The sequence below is a fragment of the Argiope bruennichi genome, chromosome 2, assembly GCF_947563725.1.
Source record: "Argiope bruennichi chromosome 2, qqArgBrue1.1, whole genome shotgun sequence".
Taxonomy (NCBI): domain Eukaryota; kingdom Metazoa; phylum Arthropoda; class Arachnida; order Araneae; family Araneidae; genus Argiope; species Argiope bruennichi.
In genome coordinates this window covers 134,977,709-134,994,903 of record NC_079152.1, presented here as the reverse complement: position 1 = coordinate 134,994,903, position 17,195 = coordinate 134,977,709, and the positions used below count along the sequence as shown (strand labels likewise).

The 17,195-nt window shown below is 29.1% G+C and overlaps 1 protein-coding gene across 1 annotated transcript in view; it reads right to left on the bottom strand.

Annotated features, from left to right (window-relative positions):
- Nucleotides 1–17,195, bottom strand: part of LOC129961960 (uncharacterized) — a 291,846-nt gene that overhangs the window by 2,970 nt on the left and 271,681 nt on the right. Inside the window, exons 4-5 of the mRNA XM_056075609.1 lie at nucleotides 8,983–9,357; nucleotides 2,277–2,596 (exon numbers count right to left, since the gene is read on the bottom strand). Of these exons, the coding sequence (XP_055931584.1) occupies nucleotides 2,277–2,596; nucleotides 8,983–9,357 (695 nt within the window). The remainder of the gene's footprint in view (nucleotides 1–2,276; nucleotides 2,597–8,982; nucleotides 9,358–17,195) is intronic.

The following is a 17,195-nucleotide window of genomic DNA, read 5'->3' as shown; positions in this document are numbered from 1 at the left end:
GAAAGGAAGTAAATAGTTGATAATTATGTACTGATAATTAATACCATTCATGTTACTGTATGGCTATTTTGTGAAATAAATAAGCTGTATTAACCAAACTTTTCACTTTTAATTAAGCTAGAAACCAAAATATGTAATTCCAAAATTAGAGTGTAAAAAAAATTCAACATGACATGTAAAAGAAAAAGAAAAGGACTTATTCAAAATCATATGCCTTAATAGAGCACAATTTTTCCTTCATCTAAATATTTTGGTGAGTGACTTTTGTAATTTGTCTCCAAAAATCAATCATAAGCTATGATGCAGGAATAAAAGACAGAAGGTAGTGAAATAAAATTTTAACAGTGTTTCCAACGTTACTATAATTATCATTTAAATTATAATATTGAGCAAACGCTTTCATTTATGCAATGTTCTCATACTCAGGATATAAATAATATAAATCCTACAAATGAAAAACAATTAGTTCTTTTTTATTTCGAATTAAATCAATTATTCTTTTGAATTATAAACTGTTTTATCTTTTTGAAGTTATTCCCCCTCAACTCTTAACTAAATATGTGAAAATAAAATTAAATAATTACTGGTGAATTGATTCGAGATATAGTTAAAACTTCAAATACAGTTTATATAAATCTCATCTCTACGTATGGTGCATTCTTAAATCCTATGATATATTTGCGCTATATAGTCTTTATAATGATTGAATGTATAAATATGCATATTGTTTGTTGTAATCATTAATAAATTTTATCCAAAAGTAGAAAATAAGTACAAAGCTTACTAAATTTAACATTAAAAAAGATATTTTAAACATTTTTTGAAAAAAAAAACCTCTTTTATTACCAAAAATATAACTGAAATTTGTATATGTAATTCAGTGGGTTTTGATTATAATAAGAACAGAAATATGATATATAGTGCAGACAAATTTTCATTTCAAAAATTCCCATTTAAGTAGATTTTCTAACTTGTGTGTGTGTGTGTGTGTGTGTGAATTTTTCATCTAATACATTATGATTAGAGATGTATTCAGATGTTTTACAATAAAAATTCTACTTAAAACCAAATTGTAATTTAAAAAAAAACTTATAGACTCATATATACATGAGATATTGAAAGTATTTTCTAATGAAAGGTTTCATTGGTCCAATGGAAAAAGAAAGAAATAGAAATTGTGGTTATTCTCCTTTTTCTTAAATAATACTTTTAATTCTTTTACTGATTTAAAACGTAGTTTCAAATAAAAATTGTTTTAATATTGTTAAATAGGAAAGGTTTTATAATACTGTTAAATAAATTTTTTTTTAATATTTAGAAATACGAATACTTAGGTTATTCATTTCTATGTATGGCCAGGAATTTTGAATCAGATAAGTATTTACTTTCAGGATATTCATTTCGTTTATACAAGTTTTTTCATCCATGAGAGAATTACTATCTTGAACAATAAAAAAGCTAAACGTAACATCATAAAATGTTTGAAAACTTGGCTCAAAATGGACAGAATCAAAGTTGTAATATTCAACATTAAAATCGATTAAAAATGCGTTATCTATATGTATTTTCAGAAATTTCGCTTAAATTAAAAAAGAAAAGAAAAGTTGAAAGATATTTTTTCAAATTTGTACTTCTTTAACATTTTCTTGATACAGTTAAGCTGTCACTGCTCACTACGTTTCATTGCTCAATTTTATAGGCCCTTTTAATACTTATAACAGCTCAAATTAAGGATTTCCTCTAAGATGAATAGTTTTTCTTACATATAAACTCGGAAGGCCGGCGTTAAATCTCTGTCAATTCCTATCCTGTAATTACTCAACAATTTAAACTAATAAAATTGTTGCTGTGTATTTTTTCAGGAAAACATACAATACGGTTGGATTATTAAACACCCTGAAGAAATCTCCGAACAGTTTTTATAGATTCGCTGAACATAACACGCTACATTAATGGAAGGGATCACGATGATCATTGATTGCGTGGATCACTTCTGCGTTTATTTTGAAGGTCACAGCTCCGAAATAGTTAAAATAGTTGCATTAAAAATATCTAGCATATTTCGAAAAGTATGAACGCATTTCCTTCATTGCATTTATGAATTTTTGAAAAGTTTCCAACGCTCTTATTGACCCTGTAAAATGAATTTTTTTTTCCTTCCAATTACAGAAATGAGGTGTCGAGTAATGACGGAAAGCAATCATCTGCTTAGAACTATATTTACTCTTACCATTCAATCGATTATTGAAAATATTTAAAAGCAATATCATACAAACCTTGGTTGATTGCTTTCCTTGAATCTGACCTCGACAGCGATGATCCAGTGTTGACGGATATCTTGTACTCGTTTGCCTGATAGACAATAATGCGGGCCCGTTTCCCTGGCGGAACATAGTCTTGCCTCAAGAAGTAATTGCATGTGAAATTCCGCAGGTACAGACCTGGAAAATTGGGGGATTGGATCAAGCATTTCTTTCTGTCGCAGTTGACGAATGCTCTGTCGCAGTAGCTGTGAGCCACGACGTTGCCGAAGTGTAAAGACGGAGACTCGCTGTCAGCATTGGAGGGTGGTTTCGCAGGTACCGGCGATAAAAATCTGGAAAAGGAGCAAATTGTTTCCATTTAAGAGTAGGAGAATATTATTGAAAAAAAGAATTTATAATTGATTTGATTATGTATATTTGTAAATGTAGTCATCTAAATAAATAAATAATCATAATAGGCAGTATATTCGGAAAGTGTATTCCTGTCTCTATATGCATTGTTTCTCCAAATATATGGGCAGCGACATTTCTTGCTCATATTTACTACTCATTTACAATTTACGAACTTATTTCACTTACAGATATATTTACGCATTCTTCGAATTTCTCTAGAAAAGTTGCATGAACTGAATTTTAATCGTGCGAAATATATGTATTAATTCACATTTTCCCGTGACGATTCAGTCACGAGAATATTTAGAAGACAAATGGAGGAAATCATTAAGATTAGTGATTTGCAATTTTCATGTTTGTAATCAATTTCATGTTTGAAGTTTATTTTGTTGTGTGCATTGATTAGGTGCATTTCCTGAAAATGTCATTTATTAAACATTCCAAATATGTACTCGCAATTTTGAAATTCATCATTTAAATGATTCAGGAAGTATCAGTATTTGTAGCAAACAATTTGTACTATATGCGTTTGTAAAACTTAAAGTACTTTTTCCTTTATCATTTTTAAATTGAATGTCATTTTAATTCTGAAAAAATATTGGCATTGTAGGGAGCTGAATTTAAATTGCTCTCTATAAAAAGCTAAATAATGAGGGATTTTTCACAAAAAGATGTTTTTTAAATCTTTCAGAAATGATGACAACACACACACACACACGCGCGCGCGCGCTCTTGCGTGCGTGCGTGTGTGTTAGTGTATTTCACTACAAAGAAAAAACGATTTTTTGTGGTTTATATTTTGCTGTACACTAATTTTTCATTCACCTTAGTACTTCAAATATTAATGCTTTTTTAATAGAAGTAAACTTTAAATGGGATTCTATAATTGTCAGAGCGCTTCAAGTATGCATAGAAAAAGTCAAGCATTGGTAAAAGTGGACAGTTTCTTGCGAGTATAAGAAAAGAATTGTAAAACGAACTCTTTCTTTTCTAGGCCTTTTGTTCCCGATTATGGACTCTTCCTGAACTTTATTTTTTTTACCTTTATTTACCTTTATTTTTTCCTGTTCATTTTTTAATTTCATTTATTAATTTATATTTTTCTCTTAATATAACTTTATTTTATTTTTATTTTTCTCCACTGAACGGTGGCTAAGTCTTGTTCTTATTTTAGACACACTATTGCCTGAAATTGAAAATACTCGTTCACTAGCTACTGAGCTTAGTTTCATGGCATCAAATAACAAATCTAACTTTTTTGTTCTTTTATTCATTGCCAGAAATAATGAAAATTGAGTTTTCAGTGTCTTTGGATTTGTAAGTTTTTTTTTCTTCAGGGTCTCCAAGGAACTTATGAATTGGTTTTTCCATGGCTTCTTAAAAAAAAAAAAAAAAAAAAAAAAAAAAAAAACATTACTCTGACGAGTAGTTTCTTCAATTACCTCTTCATCAGAGTCGGTTTCTACATAAGAATTAGGAAATATTCTAGACAGTATCTATAAAGATAACTTAATAATTTCGGGTTTTGAAGCTAAAGAAAGTACACTAGATTTCTTCGCAGGACTAGAAATGTGAAGAGGAATAGTTCTAGTAGTTCTGGAAAACCTGTTTTCTTATTTCAAAAACCGGTTTTCAAATGTGGCAAATTTACTTTAAAAACTCGATTTGAAAACCGTTAAATCCTAATTTCATCCAAATAGCATTTATGGAATTAATTCGACATTAGTAATTTCCCCTTATATCAGTAACAAGCCCATTTGCAGGATGCGAAAGCGTCTGGCTGCATTAAAAATGTTGTTGTTGTTTCTTATGGCACTTGCCATGGACAAGCCCGCTGTTACGAAGTCAGCGATTTTAAGCCGGTGGGGGAGCGTCTCTTGTTTTCATAGCAGCGCCATCTAGGGAAGAGAACGACTTAGTTACATACACGTCACAACCCTTTGTAGGATATAGGCTAGAAAATTACATAACGTATATGAAGTTTTGATACTTGAGCAAATATGGAAATTCACGAAAATCAAATTATTTGGTATTTACGCTCCCTAATTTATTACAATTTAAATTTTTATAATCTGGGTTGTTTCACATATTTTTGGCTTCCATACCATTCAAATGCTTGAAGTTTAAAATATATATATATATTATTTTATTTTGAATCAAATTTTCATCATTTAGATTTTTTTTCCAGCTGGCTGCACTGTTAACATCCATTTGAATCTTAAGGTTATAAAGAAGGTTAGAAATTTTATTGAAGCCGACCTCTGTATCCGACTTTGAAATAATGAAGGGGAAAATATTCTGTTTTTTGCACATGCGTAGTTCACAATTATTTACTGCAAATATTCAAATTTCCTAAGGTGCTTGGTTTTAATTCTAATATAATGTGTTGATAGCACACTGCCACATATTCTGTAAGTTTATATGATTTTGTTGAGAACTATGAATGTTATAAACGCATTAAAGAATTGCCCACAACAAGTAAAACCATTGATGCGAGTTTCGATCTCCTTGCCTTCACTGCATCTTCATTGTGCCTGAAACTTTCAGATTTCGCAATAAAATATGAATTAATGCATATTCTTTAGAGATGAAATTCAGTGGTAGGTAACTCAATTTTTTAAAGATGAAAAAATATCTAAATCCGGAAATATTAAGTTACTTTGAGTCATATAGTGTATACTCCAACGACACTATATGACTCAAACTCCAACGACACAAACATTTATCTTATGCAATGAAGCTGAAATTTTTTTTCCAGTTGATTTTGTGTGTATTACTTAAACCTTATTTACAATAATGGTAGTAATTTTCAGTAGAAGACCTCATTAAGTCCCAGCACCAGTCGCCATTTTAATGTCAAAGGGACATGTATTCGCAGTTTATTAAAAAAATGATCAAAGGAATGCCGGATGGACAACAATTTTCTGTTGTTTCTTTTTTTTTTCTTTATCTACATGGGATGTCTTTGATTTACAAATATCGATTGTTGGTATCAAAATTTCATTGGAATACATTTCCTCTTGGGCCTAGCAATTGTCTCTGCGTGAATAGGTTAAGATTCCTTAAATTAGAAAAATGTATGTGGCATCACAAGGTGGTGTAAGAAATTGCTGTAGGAATTTACATGACAAATGTTTATCTGTTACTGTTTACTGTTTATCTGTTTAAATGTTACTCTGTTGTCAAATCAGATGATTCCTTTATGAATTATTTTAACTGAGAGCACTTTATATTTAAAAATTCTTATTGAAACGAAATATAACATAAAAGGAGATTTTCTTTTAATTGAGCCTATGTCAAATGTCATGTATAAACTCTGAAGCATTGAAATAACTTCCTTAAAAGTTGGATAAATGTTTTTAATCATTATGATAATTGAAAAATGGACTTTTACTTTATCATTTACATTTGAAAAACTGACATAAATTAAAAAAAACACCCAATGATTGAAAGATTAAATTTGCCATGTTACTAAACTTACTACTTAAATCCTTCTATAATTAGTTATATATCTTCTGTTTAGTTTCAGACGTTCTCTTTGCCATTTTCTTCCAAATTAAGAAAAAAACAAAATCGAATTTCGAGTCATTTTAGAAAATTTGCAATATATTGCCGCATTGAAAATTCAGAAGTCGATTCTCCATGGCCGAATGGACATAGCACTGGACTTACACTCAAGATATCATAGGTTCGAATCTCGCTAGCGATGATGTACAGATTGTGTACATATTTTAATTCCTTTATTTCATGTTCCAGAAGATTCTGGACATTTCTTTAGTTTACCAGACAAGTGTTTTATATATATATATATATATATATATATATATATATATATATATATAATATGTGTGTGTTTTGATTGAGAACAGGTCTTCAAATTGAAAATGAAAAATTAGGTCGCCGTTTTCTTTTTTATCTTTCTGCAACAAGTTGAGTTTTATGCACGAAAGTTTTTATAAAGTTAATTTTCTTTTCTTTTCAGTTTGGATAGCAAATCTTTTTTGAAACAACAGCAGTATATTATAGAAATAATGTTGGACGTATAAAAATTGGTGAATGAAAGAAAAAACAAGTTTATAAAGAAGCTGCCATTTGGACTTACTCCAAAGTCATAAAGCACCTGCCTCAAATTCCTCAATTAGGCTTAATATCCAATATTAGATAAAAGGATGTAACTTTTTTATACTTACAAGCTAAAAAAAATAACTTAAATGTCTCATATGCCATTAGAGGAAGTGTAAATTTATATAAATGCTTATTTTATAAATTTCAAATATGCCTGTATTTAATTAGATATATAATTTTTTAATTTTGTAAAAAATGAACCGACTTAAAAAAACAATTCATGGATGAATGTAGTTATAGTCTGCACATCTCTGAAACTTTGAATCAGCAACTCATGTATGAAATAGAGAATTCTGAGAATTTACTACAAATACTTCTATTATGCAGACATAATTCTCCGAAAGAGCGCGCGAACGCTTTTAATGCGCATGCTATTGTTTAACACATTTAGATCCGAGATAGATATGTAAACAGTTTAAAGATGAAACCGTCAGAGAATGCCGTTCGAAACATCCCGGGGTTTTAATTCCGTATTTGGAGCGAAATATGTTCTGAATGATTGTAAATGAAATTTTCTGAGTAAAACTGATTTAGGAAGTTAGTTCTCATAGACGGTTTGGAGCTCCATTTCCATCACCTTTAAAATTAAGAGCTTTTACTAAGATTTGAATTCATAGAATAAGATATGCTTTTAAATCAAATCCCTAAATATTTATGGTATTTAAACGACTTTTTCATTTAACCAGTATATATGTTAATTGGCACATTCTTCATTCTGTTTCACATATAACAGTTTAAGATGCTTTTTATTTTGCAGATACTTACATGAAATACTTTTCTCTTATGCCAAAAACACATATTTTAATCCCTTGACCTCGAATTTACTTTACTTTCTAATTAGATGACATGTCCTATTTGGGACATTTATAATCATTTTAATTTCTATTATAATATAAGAGCATTTGAGATTGTGAAATATTTCAGTATCTTTGTATATGAAGGGGTCAAATATATTTCTGTATTGAATCTTTGCATTCATTTTAAGTTTCTCAATTTTCGACGAAATTATTTTTTATGATTCCTGTTGAATATTAACTTCTTCTATAATATTTATCATAAAATATTTCTAACAAATGAGGGATTTAATATGTAGGCTTTAACAATTTATAGTCACGTGGTGCACTTCGCACAAATTCAATTTTGTAGCCCATTTTAAGTGTTATAGGTGGAAAAAGAACGTGATGTTACACTAGAATGCACCAATACAATTATACGTCTCATGGAATAATCAAGTTTTTTATTGTCATGCAGCTGTGCTTCCAATTTAATTAACTATATTACTTATTATTACTTAACTATATAACTATAACTATATTACTTATTTATTGCTTATTTTTGGTTTCTAAATATTTTCAACTATCTGATATTTTTGTCTTTGCCATGCATATAAGAATATTTTTATAAAATAATTAGCTGTTTGAAACCATTTGAAACTCTATTTATACTACAATATTTGTAAATAAATAAAGTATTTACTATAAAAATGCTTACAGCATAAAGGTTACCACAAATCAGACTTACACACTGATCTTTCACTTAGTTGTTGACTACTAATATAAATATAATATAGGATAAAGTGACATTTTTTAGTGCTTGCATTTCATGGGATAATTTTGCGAACATAAATAAACGCATTAAATTAATATGTGCTTAGTATTTTGTTGCAAAATTAGATCGATATAAAATTTTGTAAAACAAAAAATAATTTGAATAATTTTTAAATCTCACAACTTTTTCAAAAAATTACAAGCTTCTTTAGAATGATTATTAAATCTATCCAAATATAATTTTTCATGAGTATTTACAAATTTTAACGATTAAAATCTGATTAAACAAAGCGAGGTTTATTCAAAGGTAACTAGATCAAATTATTTAAATATATATATATATATATATAATATTTTCGTTCACTAGAATTGGCGATTTTATTCATAAAATAACCTTTTTCAAATATGGAAACTTTAAAAATTTAATTATTAAATTAATTGCCATGTAACTTCCATTAAAATTTTCTTTACACTTCAAACTATTTATAAGCAAAATTTGAAGAAAATCCATTAAGAAGTTTCAATTTCTTTGGTGCACAAACTACCTACCAATTTTTATTTTTATTTATATAGATTTCAATTTTGTAATATTTTATCTTTCATTAATTTTACTTATTTTTATATATCTAGAATAGTTCAGAAAGTTTACAAACCTGTAAGTCAAATACAATCCAAAAGATCCTATCATAGAAGCAGTGCCAACAGACGACCTAGGAGGTAAGTAAACAGATAACGTAACGTTGTTCCCACTTGAATAGAAAGCCACTCCAAGATCAGAAGCCAGCAGACTACCGCAGAATAAACCGAAGTCGGGTTCCATACCAGCGGTCAGATCATAGAGAGTGGACAGTTGCCGCGTTGGAGGTTCCTTGAAGGCGGATATGAGCTGAGAGAATCCTCTGGTCTGTTGACTGCGCAGTGTGGACCCTGGATGTCGGAAACCGTCGTCTCCGAGAAAGATGTCATCGTGGGATTCTGACAAGCGGAGGTGGCCCCGTCTGCATGTCAATTTGTCTTCGGTCCCATTTCTGTTTAAAAAAAAAGAAATTTAGATTCATTCTTTATTTCGTGCCACATGAGCCTCATCTGTAATGTAACCTTGTTGGGCATTACGGCCATCATGTAATACCCAACGAGAAATTGTTTGCATCTCTTAGTAGATTGTGCAGTTTGAAATGGTTAGAAAACGACTGGTTACAGGTGTAATGCAAGCTATAGTTTATGAGTAGGCTTGTTTTTCTTTTTAATGACACTTATTTGTGTTGTAGCTATAACAAAAATTTTAAAGCACTAGAAGTTTGAAAAGTATTAGGAAGCATAATAATCACAAGTTTATCTATAAAGTATTAGTAACTGCAGTGGCCAAATGTTTAGGAACTATTCGAAACATAGTGGCTGTACGATAATGATATAACAAAGAAAGAAGGAGTGTAAGAAATGAAAATGGGCCTAAAAATTATATGCTTGTCGAATCAGTTTTAAGGAAAATGGACTTGAATGTAAGCGCATACATTGAAAGAAAGTGTTTATTAAAACATATTTTATCATCCATAATATATTTAGAGTTCCATACATAAACATTGCACTTTTTCCAATGAACTCTAACAACCAAAGAATCACCTCTTAAACTTTTACTACAAGTAAAAGAAACATAAAAATTATAAATTATAACAAGTCTGGTTATGTATGATATTTTTGAATTAATATCTTTATATTTATATTTGTTTCATCGCGTATTACATGCAAATTCTTATAATTTTCTCTTTTTTTTAAAATTGATGTCTTATAATTCACATGATGAAGAATGAAGTTCATCATTATATCACGAAAGTTTTCACTTAGTTTCAATAGAGAAGTAAAATATTAAACAAATTTAACAAGCGATACATGTCTAAAGGGTTAAGGAGCTTAAGAAAACGAAGTGATCAGTAATGATCATCATAATTCAACTAACGGAGAACAAATCGGAGTCGCTTTTTTATAATCATTTAAAAAAAAAGATATTCGAATTACTTCATTATCATCTTAACGAGGTGCAGATCTTTCATTACTACCAGTTCATGAAAGTAGCAGGGATATCTAACTATCATCTTTAAGAGATAAAGTTGTGAGCGCACTTCCTGAGATGATCAATAAAAACGAAAGAAATAGAATGATAAGGCATGAAGTAATGATCAGAAGCAGAATTTCAATTAACTGGAACGGTGATACACGATACCATTCTCAGTCTTTTAGTTTTAAAATGAAACAAAAAAGAAAAAATAATGACCTCAACGATTTTTCTGTAGGACAAAATGAAAGCAACAAGTGTAAAACTAAAGTGAGTGGTATCTCCGAAGCATTCTCTCATACTCTTTAATAAATGCGCTTTTGTATTATTAACCCTATGTCTCCGGCGAATAAGAGTCACCAAACAGACGATTATAATGCGATCTTAATTGACTAATCCCTGGAATACAGGGTGATGTATAGGTATCAGAATACCAATTGCTCATTCCGCACATCTTTTTATGCGACTGATCAAAATCAAAATTTGACACAGAGTTGCCATTGTAATCAGAAAATCACATACCAAATTTATTAAAACTATTTCCTTTTTTCTATTATATTTATTTATGATATTGATTTTTTTTAGTTATCTCATACGCATGCGTGTGAAATTACAATCAATACACGGTCGATTTCTAGAAATGTTTTATTTCAAATTGTGATACATGTTTAACTTTTAATATTTATTAACCGCTAATAATCTGATTTCTTGCAGTTTATACTATGTAGCTTGGTCCACCTTTGAGATTTATAATACTTAATATCAAACAAATACAGTGCATCCATTCACAGTCTCTATTAATTTTCAAAGGGACATTTATTCAATGGTAATTCGTCTATTTTAGAAAGCATAATTTCAAGTATTGTAAACCGTTTTAAAATAATATTTCTTCTGATTCTAAGAATTAGATGACTTGATGTAAACGTAGATAAAACACATGGAATAATGACTTAATGTACGTTTAGTTTTATTGTAAAAAACCCTTACATTTATCCCATGAAATAGATTGTAAACTTCACTTTAAGATACTTCTTGTTGCAACTCAATTAAATATGTGAACTTTCTTGGTAAGCATAGTAAAGTAACGTGTGAAGATGGGGAAAATGGATTTAACTCTCTGAAAAATGAAAGGCCCAAACGTCCATTTAATACACGAGACTCATGGATATAACAGCAGCTTTTTCCTTTTTTCGTTAACCGCTTAACTGTTTTGTCCGAGTGCCATACGTGCATTGATTTACCGAATTTTAATAGTTGTAAGCAAAAAATAAACCATTCGTAACGATCATAATTCCATATTAAAATTACTTCGAATACATAGATAAGAAGTTTTCAATGGATTTCCATTTGAATCAAAATAAGAAAATATTCCCAAAGTAGAAGGTGTCATCTTATTAGATAGTAAAGAAAATAAAAACGTTAAACGGTTAATTATGATAAATTTAATACCCGTGGCGCGTACTTTCTTCTGCAAAGACGCTCATACAGATATGTTTGAATGACAGAGAAGTTTTCTAAGAATTCTCAAAGAATGTCCGAAAGCACATTTGCTTAGTCCGCACAAGTTAAAGGGGGATCTCTTCTGTATATTGATTCCTTAAAAACACGAGCTGTCATTATGACTTTTGAGTGAGTAAATTTTTTTAATTTTCTCTGAATGATAAATTTCTGTGTTCTTAGGTACCTGAAATCAAGTACTCTTAGGAGATGGAAGATTAAAGTGATATTTCTATAATCCATCCGAGCTGTATTTCGCTCAATTTAATTTCCGCCATGTAAAAGTCACAGATTCACAAGCTTATAAGGGTTTTTTCCCTTCTTCCAGAAGTGAGCTATTTTATTTATTTTTCTATCACTTTTATCTATTTGAATTTTTATATCCTTGTACATCCTATTTTTCCAAGACAAAACTAATTGGTTTGTTTATGCACGTTTTAAGTTAATGTGCAAATGTATTTGCTGTTTTTAATGAGTAGATGTGACAAAAAAATTTTATGCACTTTCAAAATATAATACTTGTATCGGCGCATTTTTTATATATATATTCTTTTGACTTTTTGACCTACGAATTTATTTCGTTTTCTAATAAATTTGAGGACATGCCCTATTTATAGTGTACATTGTTATAGAATTTAAGTTCACCAAAGCGTGTCCAAGAAATCCTGCTTTTTTAACGGATAGATTGATTTCATAAATGAATTTAAAAAGTTATTGAATCTTAAAATTATAAGCTGCATTTTGTTAATCGCTTCTAATAAGTGGTAATATAAATGGTTTGCGTAAACTTTAAGGAATGCTCTTTTTCTAATGTTACCATGCAAAAATAGTGAATGAAAAACTTTGATTCGGTGTCAGTTAAATAATTTCTTACATGGAGGAAGATGCATTAAAACTTTTCGAAAGTTTCATTACATCTATTCTGGTTACTTAGTTGATGGTCTAAGAAGCTAGCTTATTAATTTTTTTCTCCAGTTTGGGTTCCACTTCATATTACCTTACGCCTTTCCATAGAAGGTGTGCCTGAAAATCACTGAAAAGCTGAATTTTGAAAAACAGACCCCCATGATTTAAGAATGAGTTTCTCAGAAGATTCCTCCTCTACCTATCTCTTTAAATATAATAAAGTTTTCCTTTAATGTTGTTCTTCTCAAAAATATTAGCAATTGAGTATCCAATAAAAATAATTTAAAAAGAATATAAAAAGAATAACAAAATCCTTGTTTCAAATAAACAAAGGTAATATATTCTATTTCTTTTTACGAAACATAATATCTTTACTTATTTTATCTCCGGAAAGAGTTTTAATGGCTTCTCTCCTATTGACGTTTCTCTGTACATAGCTTTGCAGAATTTCAGTCGCTAGGGAAAATTTCCTTTCAAACTCGCTTAAAAAAGTTTTTCTCATAAAATTAAGTGGTTTCGAAGGACAAGACAAATGCTATGAGAAATTTGGGAAAAACCTTTCTATAAGTGTGGCCAAAGACTCTAAAGAAAAAAACGAAAATCCTGTGAAAGTCATAAAAACACCCGCTTTTGATAACGAATTACCTGTAGAGATCAAATTTTCATAATGCTATCATAATTGATAAAAAGAGAAAAACTTTGTACTAAACTCGCTTCCTTCTCCAATCTTCTAAAAAGTTGTTTTGAATATTCAAAGTTTTTCGGCTATATGAAGGAATGTTTGTAATAAATGAAGCTTCCAGTTAATAGTTTACAGAAAGTTGTGAGTGATCATAATATAGATTCAATTTAATTTGGATAATTTATTTATAATTATATTATATTTGTATAATGGACGGGTGGATTATATGCTTAAGCCGACCATCCATTATCAAAATTATTTATATTTGTATATACAGATTATTTATTTGTAATTACATATATTATAATCATTTGAATGAAATTGTAAGTACACCATAGAAATGATTCCGCATTACCATCATGATTTTCCACTAACCATTGTATTTGCATCTATAGAATTCTGCAAATACCAGTCGTAAAGCTGTTGGTATAAATGGCATATAGCTCCACCCGCTGACTAAGCCTTTTCCGAAGATTAGATCATGCGATGATGGGTGTGGTCAACTATGCGATTAACCTCAAAACTATTTCTACTAAATGAAACATGCAGCTTGATTTGGAGAATGTATGTCGTTCTTAAGAAATCATAAAAAGGGCGTACTAAAAACATCTTATTTTCAATTTCTTTTTGCATTTATTTAATTTGGTCACATACAGAAAGTGATGAATATTTATGAAACGAATTTTGCGGGAAAAAGTGTCTGAATTCGTAGGATGTCATAAAGCTAAAATAGATAAATATTGATTAGTTAATCATTTGACACGCTGTTTCAAACAAAATATAGTATGTAATAGATTGGATATTTCATAAAATTGTGAGCAACGAATCTTTTATATGAGTTTAAACCCGATAATTTGTGATAAACTTAACTAATTTGAGTCGTTTTACATAAGGAATAAATACGAAGTGAATTCACATCAAATGTTTATTATAAACATTTTAAATTAAACCACTTTGTGAATAAATGTTCACTATTTCAAAAATATTGTACACGTACAAACTAATGCTACATATTCACCGAACACACATGAGATCGCTTTTTTCTTCCTCATCTTTACTTGACAATTATATGATATCCCTATATTTTCTTCAATATGAAGACTGTAACATTGGAAATAATCATAAAAATTTATCCTTTATTTGATAATCTCCATATTTCAGACCTCTCAGGATCATCAAAGATATTGATAAAATTTCTCTGTGAACACAATTATTTAAAAAAAATGAACAATATAAACAGATGAAATTTGATATATGGTATTTACATAAAAATTACTGCTCACATCAAATAATTGATAAATTTTTTCAATAAGAAATATGTCTATCCATTTATTTATTTTTTAAATAAATGCAATAACTAAAAAAACACAACAAGACAATTGAGTGAATTTTAAAACTTGATGTTTACACTGAAATCTCAGAAATATGATGAATTTTAGATTAATTTGTCATTGAGTGAACAGTGTTCCTATATGTTTATCCAAATGAAAATGAATATTATGTTTGAAAAATACAATGGGCAAGATATGTGAAATTTGGTGTGTGACATTACTTAAGCTTTCTTTTCTTGAATCCCATTAGATCTAATAAGAATTCTTTTATTATTTATAATCGGGAGTCAGGATCTAGTTTAACACTAAATTTGGGCAGAGGTTTAAAACAATTTTTTTTTCAGAAATGTCACTAAATGTGATTCTTATGACAGGCCCTATTACATTAGCTTCATATATTGTTGTTTTTATTGTGGCCATTTCTCCTAGATTCCGATCAAGTTCGAAAAATATTTCTGCTGCTAAATATTTGAACATTTTTTATACATATTATGATACAAAAATCAAACATAGTTTAATTATTGATTAAAATTAGTTATAATCAAGGAATCATAAACATGTTTAAAAGTATAAACATTTTCCAAACACCTGTTAAAAATAGCAATGATCTTTTCTAAATTAAAATGGAATAAGGGAGAAAAACGACTATAAAAAGTAAAAGAATATTACAAGCAAAAAAATATTGAGCAACTCTTATAATGTCTGTTCATCAAAGTTATTTGGGTGTATAATTGGAAATATTACGAGTATGATGAAATTTAAATCTCGATATTAATAGAAAATAATCTGATATAATGTCTTTCATCTACAGTCATATATGGTTATATGTACTTTTTTATATGAAATTCAAGCTGATATATTTATAATCTTCTTTGTGTTCTCTAGGTGTTACTAAATATATGAAAAACTATCTAATAAACTTACTGATTACAATAAAATTACTCCACTATGGAAGTCTCTCTTGAAAAATCGAATATTAAGTGTAGAACTTTTAAAATAACATGGTTTTTTAATGTTGATCTTTTGCAGTCATATAACTTCTCTTAACCACCAAATCCTTGTTTTACCATTCCTCGCGCACATATGCTTGCAGTCGCAGCAGCAAAGAACCATGTTGATTTTATATTATATTCAGTCGATTTCTGTCAAAAACGCATATAATTAGAAATAACACTGCCCAAATCTTTGAATCCAGGATCTATAAATATAGGAATTCTATAAATCCAGCCAACTTGACATCTATGCATAAACTTAAAACGTCCACATAGGATTGGACTAGGCTGGCAGATGTTTAGACATTTAATTATTAAAAAATATAATAAATGTTGAAAAAAAACCCTTTAAAATGCATCATTTGTTCTTTTTAAAATATCCATAAATTAAAAAAAAAGAATAACAAGATTTATGTATTTTCATTTAATAATTTTACCTGAATTTAAAATATTCATTTATCGTTTCGATCAAAAGCGAAATATTTCAATATTTAGAATATTGACCAGAGCAAAAGAATAAAATACATTCGATAATGCTGCAAATGATTTAAAATTCCAGCTTAATTTAAATAAAATTCAATCAATATATTCAAATGCCTTACATATCTTTGTTCTTTTACAGTTCTGATAGTAATCCTTCTTTTTTCTACGTTATTTTTGAAAAATAATGCATTATTTAGGAATTATTCTTGCTTCATGTCATCTTTCGAGAATAGAATATTCATTAGGAAAAAAATTCTCTTTCGAATGCGACTACGAAGGAATCAACATATTTTACAGTAATACAATACCTCTTTTCAGAACGATCTACGAAATTTCCTTATATTGAGTTTTGAGAACAAAGATTTCTTCCTTTTCTTTAGAAATAACGTACGCTGCTTATATATAAATATATTTATGAAAAAATATATATTCATTTTGTGGAAAACAAAGCACATAAAAAGACTATCTAGAGATATTTAAGCCTAAAAAAACCGAGAATAAGCATTTATTCATCGCCATAGCAACCAAATTCCCCTAGGTAACGAAGCTGGAAGAGGAAAACGGATTTTTAAAAAAGGGACGTTGAAGTGAAAATTTACATTCATTAGAGCATGATGCATTGAGAAATCTGAAACGAAAAACTTGTTGCTGAAATTCTTCTCGTTCTAAGAACTTTTAATAAAATCTGCAAGGAAGCATCCAAATGCAGGAGGGAAATCTTTTATGAAATAAAATGACTGAACGATATGCTTTCATGATTTGACGAGGTTGAATACTAAACTTTCAGCACTCTGAGGGAGTCTTCGAATTTTTGAAAATTCACAGTGGAATAATCTTTTTCGAAGAAGTTTTGACATTTTTACTAGATGGAAAAACAGTATATAAAAGAAATTGCTTGCTATGTTTAAAAAAATATTACCTTTAA